Raw genomic sequence first — 26,601 nt, forward strand, 5'->3', positions numbered from 1 at the left:
ATGTGTCCTTGATCAGAACCTATTTCCATGTTGTTGATGTTTGCATCAGGATGTTCATTTAGAGTCTACATCCCCAATCATATCCCCTCGACCCATGTAATCACGCAGTTGTTTTTCTTCAGTGTTTCTACTCCCACAGTTTTTCCTCTGAATGTGGATAGTGTTCTTTCTTGTAGATCCCTCCGGGTTGTTCAGGACCACTGCATTGGCACTAATGGAGAAGTCCATTACATTCGATTGTACCCCAGTGTATCAGTCTCTGTGTACAATGTTCTTCTGGTTCTGCTCCTTTTGCTCTGCATCATTTCCTGGAGGTTGTTCCAGTTTCTTGAATGTTTATTAGTCAAGACCCATGCTCTTATTTCTGAATCTGGAACCCATTCCTCTACTTTCTTCTGTGCAGTCAGTCTATAATAGTATTCCCCACATGAAAGGGTTTTAACATCACTGACACAGCAGACCATGGGGAAGGCTGATCAGGATGCCAGGGTGTGAGTGAGAGCAGAACTTATATGTGACTGTGGGGTGGCCTCCTGGGCATGAATGGGTTTAAGGATTGTTGTTGCAGGGCTTTGTGCTTATCTGTATTATTTTGGGTTCCAGCCTTTTATTTAACGTGGGGCAGATGTATAATTCAGTGATTTGGTTAAAAAATGTTATCTGTTTAGATTATCTCACAGGACCAGTTTTTAGTCTTAGTATCATTCTTATTGGAAAAGTCTAATTTGCATCTTCTTTTCCTTTTTTCTAGTTGTCCCTCACATCACAGATGCAATACAAGAATGGGTAATGAGACAGGCATTAATTCCTGTTGATGAAGATGGCATAGAACCTCAAGTGTGTGTGATTGAGGTTTGTACATTCTTCTGATCTTCCTCAATCCTAGGTATGGGATGCAGATTGATCTTGTGTATCTTCCTAGCCATCCCTGGACATTACAGTGAGAAGTGCTCAAACCTTCTGCCTGTCCCTAACCCTGAATCACTTTGTTATAGCTGAAAGGAAGGTAGCATTAATTATCCCCAGGGATTGCTGGTTCAGATACTGTAAAATAATAATGGCAATTTACATAAAAATAGATGGAAAAACTATACCAATACAGGTTCAAAACTGTTCCGATACTTTTGATAGATGTAATCAAAAGTATCGTCAACGATAAAGCAAAGCCACTCTACTTCTTATCTCTAAACTAATAAAACAATACTTATTTTCTAATAATCATCCTTATAATACTCATAACTTAAATGATGCCACAACCAGATCACTTTTCTTCCTTTATATAATAAGGTTGATAATACTGTGATATTAAAATCACTTTTAAAGATTGATATAATATTAAGGTCGCCAAGGAATTTATTTATGAAATTCCTAAAATGAAACACTCAAGTCAGAATGGAGTTTATGGTGGTTTAATCACAATGGGAGTAAGAAAGAAGGAGAGGGAGAGAAGGAAAGAGGGGGAAAAGCTTAACTCAACCTCTGGCAGAGCCAGAGGGAGTTTAAGCCTGGAAGGCCAAGGCAGAGAAGAGAATCAGTCCCTTGACTCATGTGACTGATCTGAAGGAAAGCTGTCTGTGGGCCTCTTCCCTGCTTCTAGCACAAACTGGCGCCTCGCCCTGTCCCCAGGAAGTGTGAACTCCAGAGGCTGTTCTCACTTCCTGTGCCTCACAAGTGCCAATGGTGGCTCAAGCTTGGCTTAGGACAGCCCAGGTGGGCACTTAGTTATTTCTGATTTGTCATTGACTAGCACATGCCTGTGCAGTGTGGGGGTGCACAATTTTTGGTGCTAGACCAAGCAAGATGGAGATTTAAAAAAAAAGTCACAATCCCCCCTGATGATGATGGGGGACTTGTCTCCCCAATTGATCACTAAACATAAGCATCTTGTACCTCAAAAAATTCCAACTGCTGCAAGTGTATACAAAATTTTACCCTCTAAAAGGAAAACTAATAGTTGTAGATAAGGGGAAATAGAGGAGAGAGAGACAGCAAACCAATGTTTTGCTGGGAGCATTGACAAAAACCAATTAGGGGGCAGACTCCTTTGGCATAAGAGTGTACATTAAAAAAAAATGTTCAGATCAGCTGCACCCCAAGGTTCATTCTGGATCTTCCTGTAGTGAAAGGGTTTAGATATCTTTCTGCAAACAGTTCATTCTCTGGATTCAGTCAGTTAGCAAGTTTCTTCTCTGAAGATCTATCTTGAACAAAATTTAAATCTTGCATTTTATGAAAATACAATTCCCCCTGAAGAAAGTGTTGAAAAAAACACTGAGTCCAGCTGAGGATGCAAGGTTTAGTTATGGGGTGTATGAGTTAATTCAAAAGGAAAAGAAAAACAAAAATGAAAACAAAATAAAAAAAAACAAAGAAACAAAAGGAAAAGGGGAAAAATTAAGGGAAAAAATTTAAACCCTTTTATATGTATATACATATATTTTAAAGAAGAATTCAAAATCAGTATCAAAATATCAAAAATCTATGTATACAAAATTTTGAGAAAGCGAGAATAAATTTTCTCACAGGCCCCTGCATTAGGGTCCAGTTAAGTAATTTCTAATCCCACAAGTCTGTAGGACAGAATGCAGTAAATTTCACTTACCCATTTGCAGCCAAGGCTACAGGAAGTTGCCATACTATAGGAGAGAAAAAAGGACCAGATTTTTATTTTTATAGGGAAGTGTCATTCCCTCATCTGATTTTACCTTCATTCTCAGGGATGGATGGAGCCAGGATGATAGCCAACCTTTGGTACTTGTCTGTACTTATTTTCACGAAGAGTGTGGATACAAGGAAGGCCTACATCTTAACGTATGTCAAGTGTTGCAACCCCGAGTCTCACACTAGGTTCAAGTCCTTAGTATTGGCTTAGAAGTGCATCAATCCTACCTGGATTGGTTTTTGATTTTTAGACCTGTGAGCTCTTTTGGCATTATCCAGGTTATCTCTGTGCTCCTTTTTTGACCCCGTTCCTAGAATCAGACACAAACATTAATCATAGTCTCACAACAATTATCAACAAATGGCAGGTTCCCATAGTCTGAAGCTGTTTAGGTATGTATTAATAATATAGCAAGTATATATATTTAAAATAATATTATTGTAGAATAAAATTAATATTGATTGTATGTACCTTGAGTACATAGAAATGAGAAAAGGGAAAAAATAAAATATTTTAATAAAAGAAAAATAATAATATAAGGAAAAAGAGAAGGGAGGAAAAAAAATAAATTCAGGAATTCAGTGTGTCAAAAACAAAATAAAACAGTTCCACTTGTCAATGGGTAGTTATCTCCAATGCATTTATAGGATACAGTCAAGTAGTCTCAATAGAAGATGCTCTCTTTACATGTGAGCAATGAATCCAAGAGTCCTTTTCTCCAACCTTTATAGATGTTGGAGTAGTTAAAAATATTTGGAATGGTCCTTCCCAGGAAGGCTGAGTTGCTCCCGTATGCTGGAAGTTCTTTATATACACGTCTCCTGGGTTCAGGTTGTGAAGTGAGAAGTCTAGTGGTCCAGCTTGTACTGCAGCTCCAGATTCATGTAGCTCACGCAGTTTGTGCTGTAATTCCTGTATATAGGAAGCAATAGTAGTATCTCCCCCTAATAGCAATGTATAAGCCGGGGAGATAGGCTTAGCCTGTATAGGTGGATGTCTAAAAAGCATCTCAAATGGTGAGATATGTAAGTCTCCTCTAGGCCTGCTTCTAAGATAAAATAAGGCCAGAGGGAGAATTTCAGGCCATTTTAAATGTGTCTCAGTGCATAATTTGCCAATCATAGTTTTAAGTTCTTTATTCTTTCAACTTGGCCTGAACTCTGGGGATGATATGGAACATGGATTTATCCCCAAGCAAGAATATATCTGTTTTAGAACAGAATCAGTAAAATGACTTCCCCTATCGGAATCAATACGTGCTGGCAAGCCAAAGCAAGGAATAATTTCTTTTAAAAGCACCTTAGCAACAAAAGCCTCTGTGGCTCGGGATGTAAGAAGTTCTTCTGGCCATCTGGTCAGTTGGTCTATTACCAGACAAATTTTATATTGTCCAGCCTTTGGCATTGTTATAAAATCTATCTGCAGGTGCTCAAAAGATGTGTAAGCCAGAGGATACCCACCAAAGGTTTTTCCATGAAAGGCGTGTTGTGTTGGTTATATGCCTGGCAAATAGGACAGGCTGAACATACTTTAGAGGCTACAGTAGTTATACCAGGGGCTATCCATACTCTCTTAACAGAGTCCACGATGTCCTGGGTACCAAAGTGGCCATTATTATGAACAGATTGACAAATTTGGTGATAGAAACTTCTAGGGAGCACGGGTTTTCTTCAGGTGACCCCCAAACTCCATTGATCTGTTTTGCTTTGAATTTTTGTTTCCATTTTTCCACTTCCTTTTCATTATAGGAAAGTGATAAATTTAAGTCATCAGTGGTTGTTAATTTTCTTCTATGGCTGCTAGCTTTGCAGCAGCATCTGCTCAGTCATTTCCCCTAGAGACAGGGTCAGTGCCACCTGTATGGGCAGAGCCATGAACTACAGCTAGGGCTTCAGGCAGCTGAAGAGCAGAAAGGACTTCATTAATAATTTCTGCATTAGCTATGGATTTTACCGCTGAAGTTAAAAATCCTCTCCGGAGCCATAGTATCCTGACCGAGTGACAAATGCCAAAAGCATATCTAGAATCCGTATAAATTGTTGCCTTTTTACCCTTGGCAATTATACAGGCATGTTTCAGAGCTATGAGTTCTGCCCCTTGAGCACTAGTGTTAGAGGGCAGTGAAGCTGACCACTCAGTGGCAAATTCTGTGACTACAGCAGCTCCACTGTATGGTATGTCATCCCTTCATAAAAGAAGAACCATCAGTAAATAAGACCAGGTCTGAGTTTTTTAAGGGAGGGTCCAAGAGATCATCCTGAGGCTTTTCTGCCATGGACACTAGTGTTTCACAACTGTGTAATGGTTCTCCTGAAGTTGGGAAATCTGGAAGCAAGGTGGCAGGATTAAGGGTTGTACAGTGTTGTACAGAGTAATATTTTCGTTGTTTAACAAGGTTATTTCATACCTTGTAATTCGCTGATCAGAAAATGCCTGTGTTCTCTGTCTTAGTAATAATGCTTCTACTTCATGTGGGCACATAATTGTTAATGAGCATCCCAATACTAGATCAACAGTTTTTGTTACCAGCAAAGCAGTAGCAGCCATGCCTGTAAGACATGGTGCTGCTCCTGAAGCTATTGGATCCAGCTGGGCTGAATAATAAGCAATTGGGCACTGAGAAGGCCCCAAAGTCTGAGTTAAAACACTTGAAGCTACTCCTCTTTGCTCATGTACATACAAAGTAAATGGCTTGTTGTAATCTGGGATGCTTAGAGCAGGGGCAGACAGGATAGCCTTTTTTTTTAGATCTGATAGAGTTGACAGGTGTTCAGGCTCTAACTTGAGGGGTTCAGGAACTGAATCCCTTGTTAGTGCTATAAGGGGTTTAGTAATTTCCCCATAGCAAGGAATCCATTGTCTGCAAAACCCTGTTGCTCCCAGAATTGCTCCTTAACTGTTTTTTAGTGGTAGGAGCACTCAATTTTTGAATATTCTCAATTCGCTTGGGAGAAATAGAATGGGCACCAGCTGTCAGAATGAACCCCAAATATTCTACTTTGGGGAGAGACCACTGAACTTTATCCTTCGTGATCTTATGTTCTCTTTTGTGCAATTCCAAAGAAGGTGTTTACTATTTTCCTGACATGCTTCTGCATCTGTGGAAGCCAAGAGTAGATCATCTACGTATTTTATTAATTTGCTGTTTTTAAATTTTATGTTATCTGTATCTTGGCTCAAAATTTGTGCAAACAAGCTTGAGCTCTCTACACAATCTTGTGACAATCTGGACCAGGAGAATTGGGAGCCATTCCAGGTGAAGGCAAAAATATGCCTGGAGTTCTCATGTATGGGTATGGAAAAGAAGGCTGAGCACAAGTCCACTACTGTAAAGTATGTAGCTGTGCTAGGAATAGAGGAAATAACAGTATTGATGTTGGAAACTACGGAGTGTCTCTTTATAACGTGATTGTTCACAGCCCTCAAATCCTGTACGAATCTATAGAGGTGCTTGCCATCAGGCCCCCTTTTTGGTTTTCTACCTGCCTCAAGTTTCCCCCCAAATTTTAATCTTTATAATACTCCTACCACCTACTTCAGTGTGAAAAATGCCTTTTGTAAACTTTTAAAGGGCTGTATAGAATTGGGAGGTCATTTATTGATTCTCTCCTTAAATCCAGAATCTCACCATGGAAACGTGATGCTGAGTTCTGGAAAGGCTTTGAGTCCTGGTCAGGGAGTATCTGTCTGAGGAGCAGCCACCCCATAATTTTCTTAACTGATTGGCCATAGGGTGATTGTTTTCCCACAGTTGCAAAGATTAGGAGGGGCTGAAATCTGCCTTTGAGTGAAATTATTGGCTTGGAATTTGGGGGGCTGCAGCATAAGAACCGTTTACTTAGGGAATAAGCAGACCATGGTAGAATGCGTGTGCTCACTAATAATCCTATAGCTTTAAAATATGAGAAGTAGGAACTGATAGCAGGTGTTTTCCTGAATAAAGATAATTTAGGTAACATTTCTCAACCTAGTTTACGAAAGAAATATTGAAGTATTACAATTGTTGCTAATAACTATTGTGAAAAATAATTACTCCAACTATATAGTCATCTCAATGTAATTTCAAAGGTAGAAGGCAAATATTCTATCTCTCATGGTTTCCATCTGCAGTCACAATTTATGACTAACTTTAGGAGATATGAATTAGGCAACATTCTTTATGACCCCTCTCTAAAGAGAATCACTTCTACCTTTCTTGCCTAATCTTATTTTTCCCTATCATAGGTGTGGAGACCCAGAATAGCCTTAGGGAAGAGTAAGCATGTCTAAAAAAAGTGACATTACTTTTCTCAAGGAAATGTGGTATTCCTGATCATTGACATTGTATACTCTTATCAGAGAATTCATAGCTATGCTGTATATTGGATTGAGGTTTTTAATAAGTTGCTGTTCAGAGAGGGAAAAGGAATAGGAAAATAGAGGAAGCTTTAATGATGTGCTTCTAAAATTTGTGCTTCCAGCTTGGAGGGACAGTAGGAGACATAGAAAGCATGCACTTCATCGAAGCTTTCCGCCAGTTTCAATTCAAAGTAAAACGAGAAAACTTCTGCAACATTCATGTCAGCCTTGTTCCACAGGTGAGGTGCTGGAAGCATCAGGAGAACCTGAGAGGGTGGAGAGGAAACTGTACTAAGGGGTTAGTTTGATTTTGTCTTCTGTTCCATAGAAAAAAGGAAAGAGAAAGAACATGAGTTCTTTGGGGGGGGGTTTTTTGAGACAAATGGGAAACAATGCAGATATTCAGTTAATCTCCCCTATTTTTAACATTTAAGGAAAATGTCAACTTTTCAATTCCATATATAAAGAAAGCCTTTTTTTCCCTCTTGTAAGCCAAGCTCTACAGGTGAGCAGAAGACTAAACCGACCCAGAATAGTGTTCGTGAACTCAGAGGACTTGGACTTTCCCCAGATTTGGTAACTTTTCTAATTCCCTTGTACTGGGATTAAATTTTAATCTTAAATGTTTGACAGAAGTTATTCTTAACTAGAAATGAACAAAAAGTATTCAGAAACCTAGCTTCCCTTTGTGGCATACCTAGCATATCAGGCTAGAAAGATTCTAGTATGAGCCTGGCAGTGGGCTTTGAGTCAGGGTCCATTTCCTTTGGATTAACCAGGCTATAGACTCAGACCTTAAGGCTACGGACACCAGAATATGGGCAAATTGTTTTCATTACTTTACTAATGCATAAAGGAGGTATAAACTGTTTTGGTATAGATCAAGTGCACATGATTCATATTGTATTGATTATTGATCCATAAGTATATTTGCTGAAAATAGGAATTTGCTTCAATGACATACTTTATGATAACATTTTCCAAATTTCATTTGGGATTAAGGATGAAGAATATCTTTGGGACAAAGATGGATTGGGGAAGTTTTGGAGCAGAATAATAGATATTAAACCTTTGTTTTCCTATTCCTCTCCCCAAAAGTTTTGATCATTTTAATACATACTGTTGTGGAGGGCAGTATATCGCTTAACATTCTGATTTTTCCACACAGAACTCCCCTTTCTATTGTGGAAACCATTCAAAGTTCACAGAACTTATTTGGAAAATTGTAAACTAGTGTTCTGTTGTCTTGTGCACTATCCTAGCTCTGATTTTCCTTCTCTATTTATATCACTTAAAAGGTAATAGGCATTTCACTCTCCCAGCTCATTAAGTAGTCTTTATTTGGGTTATCATTTCTTGGCCTGCTTCCAATTTGGAGCTGGGAAGTTTAGCTGAAAAGGGATAAGGGGACATTTCAAGTTTCTCCAGAATCTGGTGGGGACATTATATTCAATGTTCTTAATGAAATGATGCCTGTTTGCTTCAGCTCAAATGAAAATGTTGGTGTATTTTTCATCTCCTATTAAAATTGTGCCCTCATTTTTTGGCCTAGGTGGTGTGCAGATGCTCTAATCCTCTTGACACATCAGTGAAGGAGAAGATATCCATGTTTTGTCATGTTGAGCCAGAGCAGGTAAGTGTTTAGTCTCAGGTCTTCTTATTGGGGAAGTGAGTAGGTATAATGAGACCACAGGAATTTCCTAGAATTACTTATACTCTAACTTTATTCACACTCTGGCCTAAGGGAACTTTTGTGCCATTTCATGTTTGGAATGATATAATGTATGACCATGGGTAAGTCATCTAACTTCTTCTAGGTACATCTTATCTGGCTGGTGTGAGACTGGCATGCATTAAAAAGTCCTTTGCAAAGAGTGCCACTGGAAGTTAGGGACATTGGTTATTATTTATGTTAATGGTGGTGTCTGTTGCTGTTGCTGCCTTGACCAATTCCCATCAAAAAAGTTGTTCCTAGGGATACTTTGATTGGTGTAAGGCATTGCCAGGATCTGGGCCTGGGACCTCTTGGTCTCAGTTGGCCCATATGTAAAATGAAAGGATTGAACTGTTAGATGATCCCTAAGGCCCCTTCCAACCTTAAGGTTCTGGGATTTTGTGTGTTTAAAGCAATCACATGTAACTTTGGGTTGTGTTTGAACATGGGTATTTTTCAGAGTAATGAAGTTCTACTGATGCATTCCAGAGGATTAGAGAAGCTGTCCAGCTTCCCTGTTGGCAGACATTCTTCACAGCCTACCGTGTGTGACCCTTTGTGCAGTATGAGATTCAAAGCTGTTTGCTTTTCATTTTCCTCTGCCTTGGTGGCAGAAGGGAAGGCAGGGAGGGGTGTCCAGAATACTTAGTTTCTGTTTTCAGTAGGCCATCGCTGGAGTAAGACATAATTGGGATCTAACAGAAGTATATAAGTCATCTTAGCAGAGTGGTGCTAGCTTGGTGCTCTTGCAAGTTGGTACGACGGAGAATTATATCAGGTGCTTTGGATTAGCAGTCAGGAGACCTGCTTGACTTCCTGGCTCTGCCCATTGACTCTGGATAAGCCAATTTTCCTGAACTGTCAAATGATCAGTCCCTTTAAAGGCCTTCCAGCTCTAACAAAACACATAAGTCATATAGCCTTTGCTTGAAGACTTTGAAGGAGGAGGAACCTGCCACCTTTCAGTGCAGCCTATTCAGCCTTTGGATAGCTCCCATTGTTGGGAAATCTTCTGACATTTAATCTAAATGTCTCTTTGCAACTTCTCCCTGGTGCTCCTGGTTCTCCCTTCTATAACCAAACAGAACAAGTATCCCTCTTGCTCATCACAGGAGATAATAGCTATCTTGTGGTCCCTCAGATCTTTTCTCCAGAAGGCATGGACTCAAAAGGCCCTTCACCATCCTGGTTGCCCTATTTTGGGCCCTCTAACTTAGAATATTGCATATGAAGTCTGACCAGGGAGGGCAGTGTTCAAAGGGACCGTCACTTGTCTCATCTTGGAAGCTGGGCCTTGGAGCCATGACATAGTGCCAGGAAGACCTGGGTTCAAGTCCCATCTCTGTCACATTCTGGCTCTGTGACCCTAGATATGTCATTTAGACTCTCAACTGCTATAGACCAGTGGTGTCAGACTCAAGTAGAAACATTTCCTGTGGGTCCACACAATGATTTAGAAATATGTTTGCTAAACATTTCCCAGTTGCATTTTAATCTTATTCTTCCACTCTTAATGTTTTGGGTACAAGCTTGACATCTCTGTTCTAGGCAACTGTCTAGAGGCTAAAGAAGGGTCCATCTGTATTGATTAGAGGAACTTTCTTTACCATCAGGAGTTTAATGACATTACAGGTCCAGTTTCTCTCCCTTTGCCCCTCTTAATGCAGCCCAAGAGGACGTTAAGGTTTTTTGTCTGTCAGGTCACATAGATGACTAATTGAGCTTATATTCCCTTAACAATCCCCAGTCTTCAGAATAGCTGCTTTTTTCCCCCCTCATCTATCCCTATTTTAGACTTTAGGAAGTTGATTTTTTGTCTTTTGTACCCAAGTACAAGGCTTTATATTATTCCCTGTCAGTTTTCCTTTTACTAGATTTGGCCCAATGCCCTAGTCAAGATAGTTTTGAATTCTGATTTTTGTCATCCAGCTGTCCTTCAGATTTGTGTCATCTATAGATCTGAAGAACATGCTATCTCTGCCTTTATTTCAGTCATTAATAAAAATGTTAAACAACTCAGGGCCAAACAGACCTCTGAATTTACCACTAGAGGACTGCCACATTAACATGGAACCATTAACCCCTACTCTCAGCCCATCTGATAGTATTATCATCTAATCCATAGCTCATTTTTCACAAGAATAGCGCGATATACTTTATCAAAAGCTTTGCTTAAATATAGCTAATCAATATATGTAACATTTCTCTTGTCTACTAGAAATAACATTAGGCCAAAGTGTTCTTGATCAAGTAATACTGGCTCTCTGTAGATACAGCTTTCCTTTCTGGAGGGTAGCCAACCATCTTAATGATCTATTCTAGAACTTCCTCAGGGATTAAACTCAAAGGAGCTCACTGTCTCAACGTCTATATTCTTATTTTGGTTTTATTATTATTTTAAATCCAGTCTTTTGGTACCTCTCCTATTTTCCTGTGACTTTTCCGATATCACTGACAGCAGTCATATCTACTAGACCTGAAGATATAGGTCTTTTGGGCTAAGTGATTTATGAATTTATCCAGGACAGCTAAGTGCTCTCTTAATCTTGTTAGTAATTTTGTTCTGTCATTTCCAATGTCAAAGTTGTTCTCCTTTGCAGAGAAAATGGAAACAAAATGAGAATGGAGTAGTTCAGCCTTTTCTATGTCATCCATTATCTCTTTGTCTTCTCCAGCCCAAGCAAAGGTCCCATCCTTTCTTGATCTTTTTCCTCCTAACATCACCTTATTTATTTTTTTGGATTTTTGTCAATATGAATATTTTCCCAACCTAGATTATAAGTCCATTTCAAGTCTTTGCAGAATAGGAATTTATAAATTGTTATGGAAGAAAAAATGACAGTATTAGAATTGGGAGAAATCTAACATCCCTTTAAAAACACCCATCTTTTTCTGTGGTGAGCGTCAACTTACTCTGAACTCTAGCATTGCTCTTACTTTTTACAGAACCATACCACACTCATGTTTACCTTCTGTACATTTTAAGCTGTGGGGAATTCCCTTTGTATCCATATAAGTCTCTGTTCTGAGTTTCTCCCTTCCCTTTTGAGAAGGGATTGGATGAAAGATGTGGAATTAGAATTGATGAGAACTGACAGATAAGATTTGGGTATTGAGGGAAGAATCAAGAATGCTGGAGGTTGAAAAACTAGGTGAATCAGATGATGATCCACTCAATAGATAAAGCAAAGTTTGGGGAAAGGGTGTATTTAAGGGAAAGTTCCGTTTTATACGTGATAAATAAGAGTAGGAAATGGGTTGCAAAGGCTAAGTGACTTTCCCAAGATCACACAAATAGTAAATGTAGGTGCTGGAGTTCCTAACCTTCCAACTCCTAGAATGGTTCTGTTTTCCTTCCACCTCAGCACTGATCCCTTGCTATTGCTTAGGCAACTTGAATACTTTTCATGTTGTTGAGTTATGATCTATGCTTATTGAAGGAGCCCTTCTGCTAAAATCACAGGTCCTCTTTCCTGTTGGAATGCAGAAGGGCAGTAGAAAGGTTCAGAAAAAAATGAAAAGTGGGATTGTGGGTAAGAAAATTAGAACTATCCTTTAAAAGTTTTAGAGGGAGGGGGGCAGCTGGGTACCTCAGTGGATTGAGAGCCAGGTCTAGATACGGGAGGTCCTGGATTCAAATTTGGCCTCAGACACTTCCTAGCTGTGTGACCCTGGGCAAGTCACTTGACCCCCATTGCCTACCCTTACCACTCTTCTGCCTTGGAACTAATACATAGTATTAATTCTAAGATGGAAGGTGAGGGTTTAAAAAAAAAAACTTTAGAGGGGGAAGAAGGGGCAACAAAGAGGCTGTTCTTGGCTTCAAGACAAGTCTGATCAAAATGCATAGTGAGCCAGTCTCTTCTCACATCAGGTCGTCTGTTTTGTTTTTCCCTTGCTTGGAGAGTTTGAAACAGATGACTGCCATTACGTTTTAACATTAGCCCAATTATCCCTGACTTCCTTACTCTGGATGGACGAGACTTGGATAGATGTATGTACCAGTGTCATTTTTGCCTAGTTTTCAAGTTAATGTTCGTACATAGTCTGTCTACTTATCTCAGGGTCTTTTGTTCCATTGATTTGGTTCAGGTAAGGCTAAAGGCGTGTTTGATCCCAGCATGGGCTCTGTTCTGGTTCACTGTCACACAGACTGCATTGTGTGCTGTTGGTTCGGAGGGGAGGTCCAGGCCTGAGTAGATGGATCAGTACTCTGATATCAGTTAAACTGAGCACCTCTGAAGGTATTGACTAGAGTCCCAACTCCCACACCGAACTACTCCGCCTCCCACTGCACCTGTCTCCAGCACCTCACAACTTTCAAGGCAAAATGGCATCCTCGTTAGGACCTCCTGGTGGTGGATGGATGTCCAGAGCCCAGTTTTAAAGGCATCGCGCCTCATGAGGGTGATTGCTTTGTTTGATGGGAATTCAGGAAGATGTGGTGTGGCTTTATCTTCCTGGTATCGTCTCATTAAAGAAATTAATTTTATTTAGAATAGACCAGAGGACTTGGTGTGACTTGGAGCAAGTCACATAGCCTCTGTACCCCATGTGCAGCTTATGTAGCAGCTTGAATTAATTATGTTCCTCTCTGGCTTCTTAGGAGGAAATGAGCTTTGCAAACCTGAATGCAAGTTCATCTTTGTGGTCTTTGGCCTGGCCCCGAAGTTACCTCCAGTGGATGCCTTCTTAGAAAGCAAGGATTGCAAGCCTTGCCTGGCATAGTCTTCTTTACTTGGGACATTCTTTTTGTTCTATTTTCCAAGTTTCTGCGATTAGAGCTAGATCCAACTTGGTTTCCTCACCCTTTGCTCACATCTCTTTCCTGTCCCCTAAGAGTATCCATCATCTCATCAAAGGTAGCGGTCTGTTTCAGAAGTGTTGACAGATACTTATGGATAGGGATTCCTCTAACTCAGATGCACTAGTGATATCACTAGCAGATCCCCAGAAGCTTGTAGAATTTGAGCCATAAGGAAACTCAGTGGCATTTGAATCCAAATGGAGACTTGTGAGGAGTGAGCCATTCTAAGGAAGCCAATTCTAAGACTACATCTTTAAGCCGGGATTGCTCCTAAACCGAAGTCTACCTTTAGCTGTTTGTTTAGATACATGCATTACTCCTGGGAAACCTTTTTTAAATCTTACTTTGGGCCCATGTAAGTCAGAATGGGTCTAACGGGGTTCATGGGTTAGGGGGAAGGGAGTGAGGCTCCATGTTTTATCTGGATATTTGGGCCTTAATAACTGATGGTAAAGCTTCTAAAGCAAGCTTCAGAAATACAGTATGCAGTCTTTCTCAACCTTGACTGTCAGCTTTGGGATTAGTATTGAGGTTCCCAGGGGAGCACCCTATACCTGAGAATGGTTTTGCAGACCTTAATTAGATCTAGAGGGAGTTCAGAAGCCCAAACTAGCCTTTCTAAAGGATGCTGTGGGAGTAGCCCTCTAGGTTCATGGGCAATTTTACCCTCTATGGGGTTAATGATGATTTCTGGAATTAATATAGCAGAGTCACTGAGCCCCTTTCCCACCTGCCTTAAGTAAGCTGCTGGAAATAACTCCAGATAGCTAAAAGCCTTAGCCTCCTTTTCATGTTTAGCAAGGGCACATTCAGCTTTTTAGACTTCATTCACTAGGCTAGGTTGTAATACCTAGGAAAATGGTCATTTAAATTGCATGAAACTGTTGAAATAACCTATATCAGATTGTTTACCCTCTGGGGAAGGGGACAGGGATTGGAGGGTGGGAGAGATTTGGATTGCAAATTGCAGAAAATAATTATTTAAAAACTGTTTCTACATGTATAATAATAGGTATAGCTAAGAAAAAAAACCTGTAGGGCCAAGAGAACAGACTTGACACTGCATTCGGGGCCTTTGGTAAATGAACTAGGGTTTTAGGCTTGGGTCAGGTGAGGGGGGAACAAAGTCATTAATTTCCAGAGTTATGGAAAATTTCAGGCTGCAAGCAAGCATATTAAATTGTGTGAATGATACAAACCAGGAAGAGATCTGATATCTTGGGTCATAAAGGATCTCAACAGGCTGAAACAATGACTAAAATCTAATAAGATTAAATTTAATATGGACAAATGGAAAGTCATTATGCTTCGGTTTAAAGAAGTCAACTTTGTGGCTTTCTGAGTATACTGAAAACTCAAAATATGAGACAGAATTTGGATTGCTGGTGTAGAATAAATGCTAATGTGAGTTTAGATGACACCAAGTCTCAAATCTCTTATTCAGAATAGTTGAATTGAGAGTCTCCATTCTGCTTAGCCTTTGTCAGACCTCATGTGGAATATTGTGTTCAGGTCTAGGCACCATGATTTAAGACATTGGAGTACAGGGATTAAAACTGTCTCCAACCATCAGAAAGATTATTTTGGGAAAGGGGAATCAGCCTTACTCAGATCAGCATCAGAGTTCAAAACAAAAGAAGGTTTCATCTAGATAAAAGGAACCAACCTTGGAACCAATACGTAGTATCAATTCTAAGACAGAAGGTAAGGGTTATAAAAAAAGAGTAAGAGTATCTAAAACTAGGGAGGTAATACTATCCTCTGTAGTTTACCCTAGCCAGTTCCAATCTGAAATACTGTGTTCAGTATTATAGTTTAGAAAAGAATTGATACATTTTTCTGAGAAGGGTAACCAGGCTAGTAAATAGCACCATGGTCATATTATGAGATGAGGAGGAGCAAATTAGGGGCAGCATGATAACGGTCTAACGGTCTTTGGTTATTCTAGGAAATAATGAAGAGAGGCAGTTTGATGGGCTATGTAGCAGACTGGGTAATATGCTAGAATTGGAGTCAGTATGGACTGTTTGATGCCACCTTTGACACAGAGCTTTCCATAGGCAAAGCACTGAACCTCCCACTAATCAATTTCCCCTTGGGGAAATGGGGATGATAATACCCTGTACTACCTCAGGGTTATTGCAGGGGGCCCATCTGAAATGACTATTTGATGTTCAGCTGTGGCTTACTTTTCATAACCCCATTTGAGGTTTTCTTGGCAAAGATATTGCCTTGCTTTGCCATTTTTTTCCTCCAGCTCATTTTACAGATGTTTGTCTTAGTTTCCTTAAGACAAACAAGGTTGGCCAGGGTCACACAGCTAGTAAGTATCCGAGGCCAGATTTGAACTCACCTATCTAGGTGTTGTCAATATATGATAGCCGACTGAATGTAGATGCAGAAATGAGAATTCATCTATTCTTTCAAGCCAAACTTTTAAGAGATTTGTAAAAATATGTGAAATAATGTCACTTCTTACTAAGTCATTTTTGTTTTGGAAAATGCTTTTTTCCTCACAAAGATGTTATTTATGTTAATGTAGAGATTTATTTTAAAATGAATTAATATTATTAAATGTATCTTTTAATTTTTTACATAGCAAATATTGACAGAATTCACATGAATAAAAGCTCTGGGAGTCCTCAATTTTTATGAGTATAAAAGGAGGGGTCCTGAGACTAAAAAGTTTGAGAATTACTGTTAAAATGATATATTTCCCTCCCAGCCTTCCTTATTGATTTTCTTCTGCGTTATTATTTTTAAAATTTTATTTAAAATATTTTTCCATGGTTACAAGATTCATGTTAATTCCCTCCCCTCTTCCCTCCTCCTTCACGGAGCTGACAAGCAATTCCACTGGGTTATACAAGTATCATTGTTCAAAACCTATTTCCATATTGTTTATATTGGTAATAGAGTGATCTTTTAAAGCCAAAATCCCCATCGAACCATGTGATCAATCATATATTTTTCTTCTGCATTTCTATTCCCACAGTTCTTCCTCTGGATGTAATCATTCTACGCTGTTAACAGTCTCTGTGTACAATGTTCTCTTGGTTCTGCTCCTTTCACTCTGCATCAATTCCTGGAGGACTTTACAGTTCACATGGAATCCCTCCAGTTCATCATTCCTTTTAGCATAATAGTATTCCATCACCATCAGATACCACAATTTGTTCAGCCATTCTCCAATTGAGGGGCACCCCCTCATTTTCCAGTTTTTTTGCCACTATAAATATTTTTGTACTTTTCCTTATTGTCTCTTCGGAGTGCAAACCTAGCAGCGGACTTTTTTTTGTTTTTTTAAACCCTTACCTTCCATCTTAGAATCACTACTGTGTATTGGTTCCAAGGCAGAAGAGTGGTAGGGGCTAGGCAGTGGGGGTTGTGACTTGCCCAGAGTCACATAGCTGGGAAGTGTCTGAGGCCAAATTTGAACCCAGGACCTCCCATCTCTAGGCCTGGCTCTCAATCCACTGAGCTACCCAGCTGCCCCAGACAGATATTCTTAAGTCCTTTAGGCATAGTTCTAAATTGCCTTCCTCTTCTGCTTTATTTTTAAAAATTGGATTCTGTATTCCAACAGGTGATCTGCGTCCATGATGTTTCTTCTATTTACCGAGTCCCTCTGTTACTAGAAGAGCAGGGTGTTGTAGATTACTTTCTACGGAGACTTGACCTTCCAATTGAGAGGCAGCCAAGAAAGATGCTGATGAAGTGGAAGGAGATGGCTGACAGGTAAGTGTCACAGCTTGAAAAAGCTTTGGTTTCCCAGTCATTATTTCTGCCTCATCCCATAGGACTGGTATTTCAAAAGAGTATCACATTATAATTACTTTTTCCTATCTCATTTTTATCTTTAACCTTTGAGATCTTATTTGAAGAATTCACAAGAGGACTTTTTTGAATTTTTTTCCTGTATTTGAAGCCCTGGGATGTTCTTAACAAAGAGAACATATTTCTGACTTCTTATTCTCTTTGAGTTGCTTTTTTAGTAACAGTTAAGGGCTTATATGAATCTGCTCATCTGCGACCAGCTAAAGAGCTTGCAGTGTGGATAATAACTACCATGAAGGTCTTGCACCTGGAACAGAGCAGATTCCGCAAAGGGATCAATAGTGCTTGAACTCACAATTTAAATGTTTCCTAACTTGGAAAGTCTTTGCCACCCTTTATGTACTGGAATGAGACACACCTTTGGGGAAGGTCTGGGAGAGATTGTTTTCAGCAGAGAATCAGATCAGATCAAAGTTTCTATTGAGAAATTCTACTCTGGACTTAATCTGGTTACAATGAAATGTATAAGCCACTTGTTAATTTTGTTGATAGGAACTGGATCTTTATTTGAGATCTCAAGACTCTTTCTACTGGAGATTGATTTGAGGTTTGGGAAATTTGCATTTGAATTCAAGTGGCTTTTATTTGCTCTAGAAGTTTTTCTGGAGGATCCTGCCCCCAATTCCCACTCACTCCCAGCCCCTTCCCATTTACTTATCTGGAATGCTTTTGGACCCTGGAGTGTTTTGGCTTCAGGTTGAATGACAGGAGTTGGGCTGCAACTATGGCAATCATCACTGTAAAGTTGGCAGCTGTTGATGATGAGCATTACTAAAAAGAAAGAAACCCAGGACATCTTTATAAAATGGGGAAAAGTGAGAACATAGGCTAGCCCGGATGTCATCACCTTTTCCTCAGGACTATCTGTCCCAGAAGAAAGCTGGACTAGATTGGGAGGCTGAGGACCTAAGTGTAAATCTTATTTCTTCCATTTACTATGTCATGTGATCCTTGACCAGGCACTGAAGCTTTCAGTTTTCTGACCTGAAACAAGATGGTTGGATTGAGATCATTTCTATTTCTACCTCAACCCTCTAACCCAAGTATCTGTGCTTGCTTTCCTTTTTCTACCCTGTGGGGGAGAAGATAGTGCCTTGAACCCACACTGTCTGTGTCCCTAAACTTGGATGTTAGCACTAACACCAATTTAGCTTTTGTGGACCCAGAACTTCTTCCACAAAGCTTTTTCCTTTCCCTTCCCTCACTTTTCACTCCCAGCACAGGCAGCCATGGGGACAGCAAGGGAAGATCTCACCATTGGTGCCATACTCCATAAAATGACTTATCCTAGGCTCCTTTGGTGAGCGTCCTAGCTCTGATGTGGATGAGGTATGGCAAGTCTTAATGCCTCAGTTCATCTATAAGATGGAATATTTATTCTGCTTAAATTCAGGGTTGGGGTTGTAAGGGAAACTGCTTTATAAACTTCAAAGGACCATAGAAATGTGACATTTGTTTATTAGTTGATGCATTTTTGGCACCCCCCCCACCCCCCTCCAGCCACCCAAAGCAAGCACTTCCTCTGCTCTGGGGAAATTTGGGGACTCAAAGGCAGCTTGAAATTGCTGTTTGCACATGTGAACTTGAAAAACCTTCAGCACCATTGCCTTAGAGGGAGAAATAGGATCTCTTCCTGGCCCTCGAGGCTTTCTTTGCTCAGCTATGTTAGTTTCTAGGACAGACACCTTCATCTTCATCACTTCAGAGCTAGAAAAACCTTAGAGAGGTCCTCTCTGCCTCCTCATTTTATTTTAACCTCTTAGACAGGTTAAGTGATTTACTCAAGGTCACATAGGCAGGCAGTGGCAGAGCTGGTAATCAGCTTGTTTTCTAGCTCCAAAGTCAGGGATCTTTTTATGATCAGACTACCTCTTGGTAGAACCAAAGCTTTTTCTTATTTTTTAAATTTTGGCTTGATTGCTGAGCCTTTAACTTGAGCTCCTGAGTTTGCTTGGCTCCCTGGATGTTGAAATCTGTGGCACTTGAGTCTCCTGCTTCTGCCCCTGCTGGCTTCTGACTCCAAATCTGGCTGTTTGCTTTGGGCATACCTTCCTTCTGCCTTTTGTCAGCATGGATTTTTTTTCCTTAAAAAAAGATCTTTTTTATTGTGAACTTAAACATTAACAAATGTAAACACTTGAGTACACAAAGTAGAAAAACGATTGTGGTTAGAGTTCTGAATGTCCATATAACAACAGAAATTTCTTTGTTTTCATTCCCCTTTGAATTTTGTTTTCTCCTGTTTTTTTAAATTTTTTGATGTTGTTTTATCTCTCCACAATTCATAACAAATAAGTAAAGAAAAAACCTAACACAATAGCTGTGTCTAAAAATGTATGTCCAAAGTTACGATTGTTCTCTATGTTGTTCCAAGTTTTCAAGCAAGTGGATATTAGAGAATTTATTCATAAGTGAAAAGAGTGAATGTAATCTAATGTATAGAAAAGATTTCTAGTTAGGCTGACCAAGTAATGCCTAAATTTCCCAGCTGATCTAAACTTTTAAATTTTCCCTGGCCTGGTTTAGGTCCCATGACATCTTAACAAGCCCATATCACATAGTCCATCACTCAAAGAAAATGATGCCTCTGGACCATCCCCACAGTATGCCCTCATGTCAGTTTTTTTTTTTAACCCTTATGCTTTAGCATCAACAATAAGTATTGGCTCCAAGGCAAAAGAATAATAAGGACTTAAGTAGGTAAAGAGAGCTAAGTGACTTGTCCCAAGTCACTCTAGGGAGTATCTGGGGTCAAATTTGAACCTAGGACCTTCTATCTCTAGGCCTGGCTCTTAATCCACTGAGCTACCCGGCTGTTCTCTACCCATGTCAGTTTTAACAATATATCTTTAGTATTCAAATTTGTACTCAAGCTGGAATTTCTTGAACCATTCCTGCAATCATAATGTAGTCAGACCCACCCTATTAGGAAGCCTTTTGAATGCCTGTGGGCTTTTGGTATTCCTACTTAATGGATAAGGAATCTTTTCCTGCCCCTCTCCTGCACTCTGTCTGCCAAAGATAAAAGTCAAAATCTTAATTTTTAACCATCCTGAATATTTGTCCCCGCATATGACACAATTGCCTCCTAAACTGCACTAAAGATAGTTCTTTTCATCATAAGGAACATCCCGGTTCCCCCATCAATTATATTTAGGGTTATAGGGCCCATGCTGGTTAATAGGAAAAGAATCCTATAAGGCATTCCATTCTGTTTACTTCCCTGCTGCTGCTCACACCCTCTCCACATCACCGCCCCTTTTTGGAGGTAATCCTGATTTCTGTCCAAGAGCCATCTAGTGCTTCCAAGTCCTTCCCTAGGTTTCCTGTAGGGGAACAGCCTTTTGTACTGTTGCTGCTGAGCAGGGTAGCAGGCTCTCATCCTGATCTCCTCTGTGTCCTCTGACCACATTGTAGGAGACCCATTTTCCCTCAGTCCTGTGCTGACATAACAGAGCGCCTCTTGTTTCTGCCCCTTCCTCCCATACATTTGTTTGTGGTTGGCTTTTGTATCTGCTGCAGGTATGACCGTTTGCTAGAAACCTGCTCCATTGCTCTAGTTGGGAAATACACCAAGTTCTCCGACTCCTACGCCTCAGTCATTAAAGCCCTGGAGCATTCTGCCCTGGCCATCAACCACAAGTTGGAGATAAAGGTAGGAGAGATGTGTCTTTGTGGACCTTTAGAGCGCAGTGTCACAGACTCATAATGAAAGTTGCCTTAAACTAGTGTCAGACATCATTTACTGTGTTAAGGGATGCCTTTGAAAACTGTGACAAGGGGAATCACTTTAAAAGACTGATATATATTAATTTAAGGTCGCCAAGGAATTCAGCTATGTAATTCCTAAATGAAAAACTCAAGTCAGCTGTCAGCCTTTTTTGGAGTTTAATTACAATAGGAGCAAGAAAGGAATTAGAGATAGAGAGAGAGATAAAGGGAGAGAAGGGAATAGGGCTTTAATACCCCTTCTGTTTAGGCTGGGCCAAAAGGCCCAAGCCCTTAGATAGCTGGGGCAAAGAAAAGAGATCAGTCCCTATCACTCACATGAGCAAAATGGAGAAACAGTCTCAGAGGCCCCCACCTTCAGCTTCCTTCAGCGCAAGCTTCTCCGAGTCCACCGCAATCAACCCGACCAAACTCCTCAACCCTCCTCCAGTCTCCAGACCCTCCTATCTTTAAGGAAACCATCCAAGTTCCTCCTCTCAGTTCTCCCATCTACCAATCACTGTTCATCAATTTCCCTGTGCCAATGGAGGCTCTAGCTTAACCCAGGACCGCCCAGAGGTTTCTGGCTTTTGCACATGTCTGTTGAAGGTCATATTTTCAAATGATTAAATCTTTGCTCTAGGCTGCAGCCCTTACTCAATCCTGTTAGGACTGAATAGGGTGGAGATTTATTCCAAGTATCTCCATTGTATCAATTCTAAAATCAATCATGATTCAAAGAAATTCCTGTTCTATGCTTAAGCATAGGTCAAAGTCCTTTCCATTATTCAGCAAAAGGTTTCTGTCCTAAAGTAATCTGAAGAAGGGAAGAGAAGGAACCTCCCATGCCAATGGGGTTCCCATTCCAATAGACTATCAGTAAGAAATTTTCCAAGTATGAAATATCCCAATGGTGAAATTTCCAACATTTATAAGTCTAAGGAATTTTGAGGTTTACAAAACATACATGCAGTTAGGAACAGCTTCTACTTTAAAAAACGTTTTTCATATTTTTATAGCTTTTCCACGTTACCAGTCTCACCGCCACCATGTGAGACAGGATCATTGATTCAGAGGAAAGGAGGGACCTTAGAGATCATTTGGTCCAACTCCTCAGTTTTACACACAGGGCAGGGGGGCCCAGAGAGGTTACATCCCTTAACTTACCTGAGGTCATGTAGAGAAGATACTTGTGTCAGGGATGCAGTTCAAACCCAGCTCCTAGGACTCCAGGCCCTCTCATTCCCCTCTCAGCAGTTAGAGAGGGAAGCAGTGGGCTTAGGGTTAGGAGTCCAGGACTGAGCTGCAGAAGGTACCTGGGTTAAATCTTGTGTCGGGTACTGTGTGGCAAGGCATTTAATGTTTCTTCTCTGAGCCTCAGTTTCTTCATCTGTAAACTACAGATCGTTATCTGTACTTGTACCTGACTGCTATAATGATCAAATGAGAAAATGTATGTAAAGTACTTTGCAGATTTTAAAATGTCAGTGATTATTGCACTGTGCTGGTGGGGCAAATCCATTATTCTCATTTTAAAGTTGAAGAATATTGGGAGGAAAATTATTTACCTGTGGTCAGTAATAACAGCTAATAAGTGATGGAACGAAGACCAGAACCCAGGTCTACTGACCAGACCAATTCTGGCAAGAAACTTGGTGTATGATTTGGCATGCATGAAATACATGATGTAAGGTATACAGGGGAGGATAGATTGATTCAGTAGCTATGGGTAGTGGGCTTATGGTTTGCTTGTGATTCTTTTGCAATCGTCCTTGCTTTCTGGGTGATGGGAGGGGGTTCATAGAAGTCTGTGCTTCATTGATTTTTTTTGGAGCATCATTTCCTTTTCTGGAATGACTTTCAGTTTCTAGTTGGCCCTTGGCATTCAGTCTGCACTGGTCATGTTAAGGAAACAGTGAAGGAGACGATAAGACAGAAGTAACTAGGACAGGTCTAGGGGCAGGCAGTCTCAGGGGCTGAGGTCTAAGAACCATATGGATCCAGCAGGCCCTATGTGCTGACATCCTCCGGGGGGAGCTTGTTTCCCCCAAACCCATTTTTGGCACTGCCAGAGTAGGGTGCTAAATGGTTGGGCTGTTCCTGAAGAAATTCACCTCCCATCCCACCAAGAATAATAGCCAGAGTACTTCATGAGGTGGCAGCAGATAGAAACCACTCTGTTGAGAAGGAGCCCAGTGGAGAGGGGGTCCCCCCTTCCCAGGGTTGGAGCTATCCCCATTTGATAGAGTTTGGTACCAAAGGACTTCTGTTCATTCCTAAGAAGGTAGGGGAGGGAGGAGAGCTTTTGAGAAGGAAACAGATTTCTTCAGGACAACTTGTCACCTGAATGACCTCTGTGGAGCTCATCAGCTCCTGTGGTTTCATTGTCATCTCTTTGCTGACAATTCTCAAATCTACCCATCTTGCCTACCTCCTCCCCCACCCCCCCCTCCCCGTTGCCTTGTAGTCTAGTATCTCTAGCTGCCTTTCAGGCACCTACCTTTCCAGCCTTCTTACACCTTATTCTCTTCACCACCACCACCCCCACCCCCCACTGCAACATAATCTCCAACCCAGTGACACTGGCTTCCTGGCTATTCCTTGAACAAGACTCTCCATCTCTCCGTTCTGGGCATTTTCTCTGGCTGTTCTTCATTCCTGAAATACTCTCCTCTTGTTCTGACTCCTGACCTCCCTTGGCTTCTTTTAAGTTGCAGTTAAAATCCCACCTTCTACAGAAAGCCTTCCCTTACTTAACCCCTCCTTTAATTATTTTTATCTTATCCCTGGTTGGTTGGTACATACGCCCCGTTTGTTGAGGGCAGGGATCATCTTTTGCCTCTTGGATCCCTAGTGCTTAACGCAGTACCTGGCTTTTAATAAATGTGACTGACTAGGCCAGCTCCATTATTTAGTTCTCTCTGTTGGTATAGATAGGTAAAGCTCAGATTTAGGGGTATGTCCCAGCTTGTAAGAGAGAACTCCGGATTCTGTTAAGAAGGAGAAGATGGGAAATAAAAATCATGACAAAGCCAAGCCTTTGGTTTTGTAGTTCTGCTTCTAAAAGAAATTTCCCTTTGTCTGGCTTTTTCCTCAGTATATCGATTCAGCTGACTTGGAACCAAGTACTTTACAAGAAGAACCTGTTCGATATCATGAAGCTTGGCAGAAGCTCTGTAGTGCCAAGTAAGGAGTACTTCTGTGCCTCAGGTTTTAAGAAGAAATGGTCATAGGCAGTAAAGTCTTGTGGAGGGGGTGGTGAGGGAAAGGAAGGGCTATAATCTGCCTTCCTGATGAACCTAAGAGGTGTTTGAAACAGAGTAACTGATTGTGAAAATCGTTCAGAGTCACTATAAGGCCAGTCAGTGCCAAGGCTCAGGTCTGGGCATCTGGCTTCAAATCCAGGGGATACCTTTTGCCTGCCCATTGTGTGGTCCACACCAATGCAGTTATTAGACAATGTGTTCTTTAAAACCCTCAAAGCAAAATACAGTGGTATGTTAGTGTCTCCATTGGGGTTTCTAAAACATTAGACCTATGGAAAGATGAGAAGCAAGGTGATCCTTGCACTTGTTTTGTCTCACGCAGTGGAGTGCTGGTTCCGGGGGGTTTTGGTGTTCGAGGAACAGAAGGGAAAATTCAAGCGATTTCCTGGGCACGGAAACAGAAGAAACCTTTCTTAGGTAAGAGGTTCAATAAAATTGATGCAAAGGGCTGGAGAGGTGCCTATTGGGAGCCCATTAATAAAGCATGGGTATTTACTAATAACCACCCAAATACCCTCATTCCCATAGCACAGCTAGAAGAGAGGCCGAAGCCTCCTTATTTTGTTCGGAAGACATCCAAACTTCCTTTTAGAATTTCTCGGCTTAGGACTTTGCCTTTTCTCCCCAAGGGAGGGATGTGTGGGTTTAAAGAGAGCATAGGGGAGAGCTCCCTCTCCTTCCTCCCTACCAAGTAAATGTAGTTGTTTTACAGTGCTCGGGAGACCTCAAGGCTTATCTGCTCCCAGATTGAGATACAAATTGCCTCTAATTGCAAGGTTTCTGAGTGTAGTGAGTTGTAAGTCATTTAAAGCTTGATTAGTTGTAAATGGGAAGCTTAATGTAAGGAAGGAAACTTGAATTTCCAAAACCTTTTATGACAAGAGCATTGTTCGTGTTTATGCCTTGAAAGAAGGTCCAGCTTGACGTGGAAGTTCTTTCTTGCATGTTCTCTGGTACCCAGTTTTTTTAAAAAGTGAGGCATGAAGTCCACGTGCTCCTCTGATTCGGAAATGGTGAGGTTCTCTGGGAGCATGATGCTGTCCTCTACCCTTCACTTCCCATTCCCCTGGTGGTACTGCCCTGAGAGAGCACAGTCCTCACAGGCAGTCGGCAGTCTTGAGTGACTTATATTTGTTGTCTTTTCTCATTTGTCCTGTGGAAGGTGTGTGCTTAGGAATGCAGCTGGCAGTGGTTGAATTTTCCCGAAACGTTTTGGGTTGGCAAGGTATGGCTATAACTCCTTGTTTTTTGTTTTTGATTTTTAATCATAAAACCCAGTTGTTTTGCATGTTGACCATGAATACCTCAAAGCATAGTGGAGGCTTGGGCTTTTAAAAATTCACTGGTATAGAGGCAGCCAGTCAACCTGACTTGAAAGAAAGAACATTATGTGGTCTGATATTCAAAATTGGTGACAGATCTCTCCCTAGCATCCTGTCTCTCTGCATCTGTTGGAGGCCATGGAGTAGTCACAGTAGTAATAATATAATTCCTCTTGGGGAATACAGTCACTTACAAGTCACAACTCTGAGGTGTTATATAGCTTGTGTGTCAGCCTCATTTCTCTAAGGTCACACAGCTAGTAACTGGGGAGCAAGGTTCTGTGGACTCCAGTTTCCAGGGCTCTTCACAACATGCAGCTGCCTAAAAAGACATGTCAGACGCATTTGTTGTCACGGAGCTGAGGCTACAAGGAACACACACATGAAAAATTGGTTAGAAGTTTAAGAGAAATCACAAAGCTGCTTTATCATTGCAGTGGTTCTGATTCTCCCACACATTTTAGATTTCTGCAGGTAGCTCCAGATTTGCAAAGGAGAAAACTGATAGTTGCTGGCAATTACTATCTTTCTCATCTTTGGTTAAATATACCTAATAATGATAGGTAGTGTTTTTATATATGTAATATGGGTGTGTACATAACATCTATCTTGATAAGTTTAATTTGATCCTCACAGCAACTCCATGAGGTATTGGGGCTCTTGTTGTCCTCATTTGATATTTGAGGAAACAGGATCAAGTAGAATGACTCTGAAAGAGTCATCTCTGCTCTTCTCTGCTCATGCTGAGAGCAGGGAAGAGAGAGTTCTAGCCAAAGAATAAGCATATTAGTAACTGAACTGCTTGCAGCTATTTCTCCTAAAAGAAGGATTTTGTTTTTCACAGATGCCAATTCAACAGAGTTTGACCCTAAGACAAGTCATCCTGTGGTAAGACTCTAATGTTGACCCTCTGACCCATGTCTGATCAACAGGGATCTGAATGAACT

The 26,601-nt window shown here is 40.7% G+C and overlaps 1 protein-coding gene across 11 annotated transcripts in view; it reads left to right on the forward strand.

The window, feature by feature from the left end:
- Positions 1 to 26,601, forward strand: part of CTPS1 (CTP synthase 1) — a 94,114-nt gene that overhangs the window by 59,732 nt on the left and 7,781 nt on the right. For 9 of the 11 annotated variants that reach the window (XM_016422533.2, XM_016422536.2, XM_016422535.2 and 6 more), the window contains 10 exons: positions 752 to 852; positions 7,123 to 7,239; positions 7,493 to 7,576; positions 8,553 to 8,633; positions 17,108 to 17,259; positions 20,881 to 21,013; positions 24,164 to 24,252; positions 24,655 to 24,749; positions 25,495 to 25,557; positions 26,499 to 26,542. In XM_016422533.2, coding sequence (XP_016278019.1) covers positions 752 to 852; positions 7,123 to 7,239; positions 7,493 to 7,576; positions 8,553 to 8,633; positions 17,108 to 17,259; positions 20,881 to 21,013; positions 24,164 to 24,252; positions 24,655 to 24,749; positions 25,495 to 25,557; positions 26,499 to 26,542 — 959 coding nt within the window. The remainder of the gene's footprint in view (positions 1 to 751; positions 853 to 7,122; positions 7,240 to 7,492; positions 7,577 to 8,552; positions 8,634 to 17,107; positions 17,260 to 20,880; positions 21,014 to 24,163; positions 24,253 to 24,654; positions 24,750 to 25,494; positions 25,558 to 26,498; positions 26,543 to 26,601) is intronic. The other 2 variants (XM_056825231.1, XM_056825230.1) reach the window with 1 other exon arrangement.

The sequence above is a fragment of the Monodelphis domestica genome, chromosome 4 (genome assembly GCF_027887165.1).
Source record: "Monodelphis domestica isolate mMonDom1 chromosome 4, mMonDom1.pri, whole genome shotgun sequence".
NCBI classification, from domain to species: Eukaryota; Metazoa; Chordata; class Mammalia; order Didelphimorphia; family Didelphidae; genus Monodelphis; species Monodelphis domestica.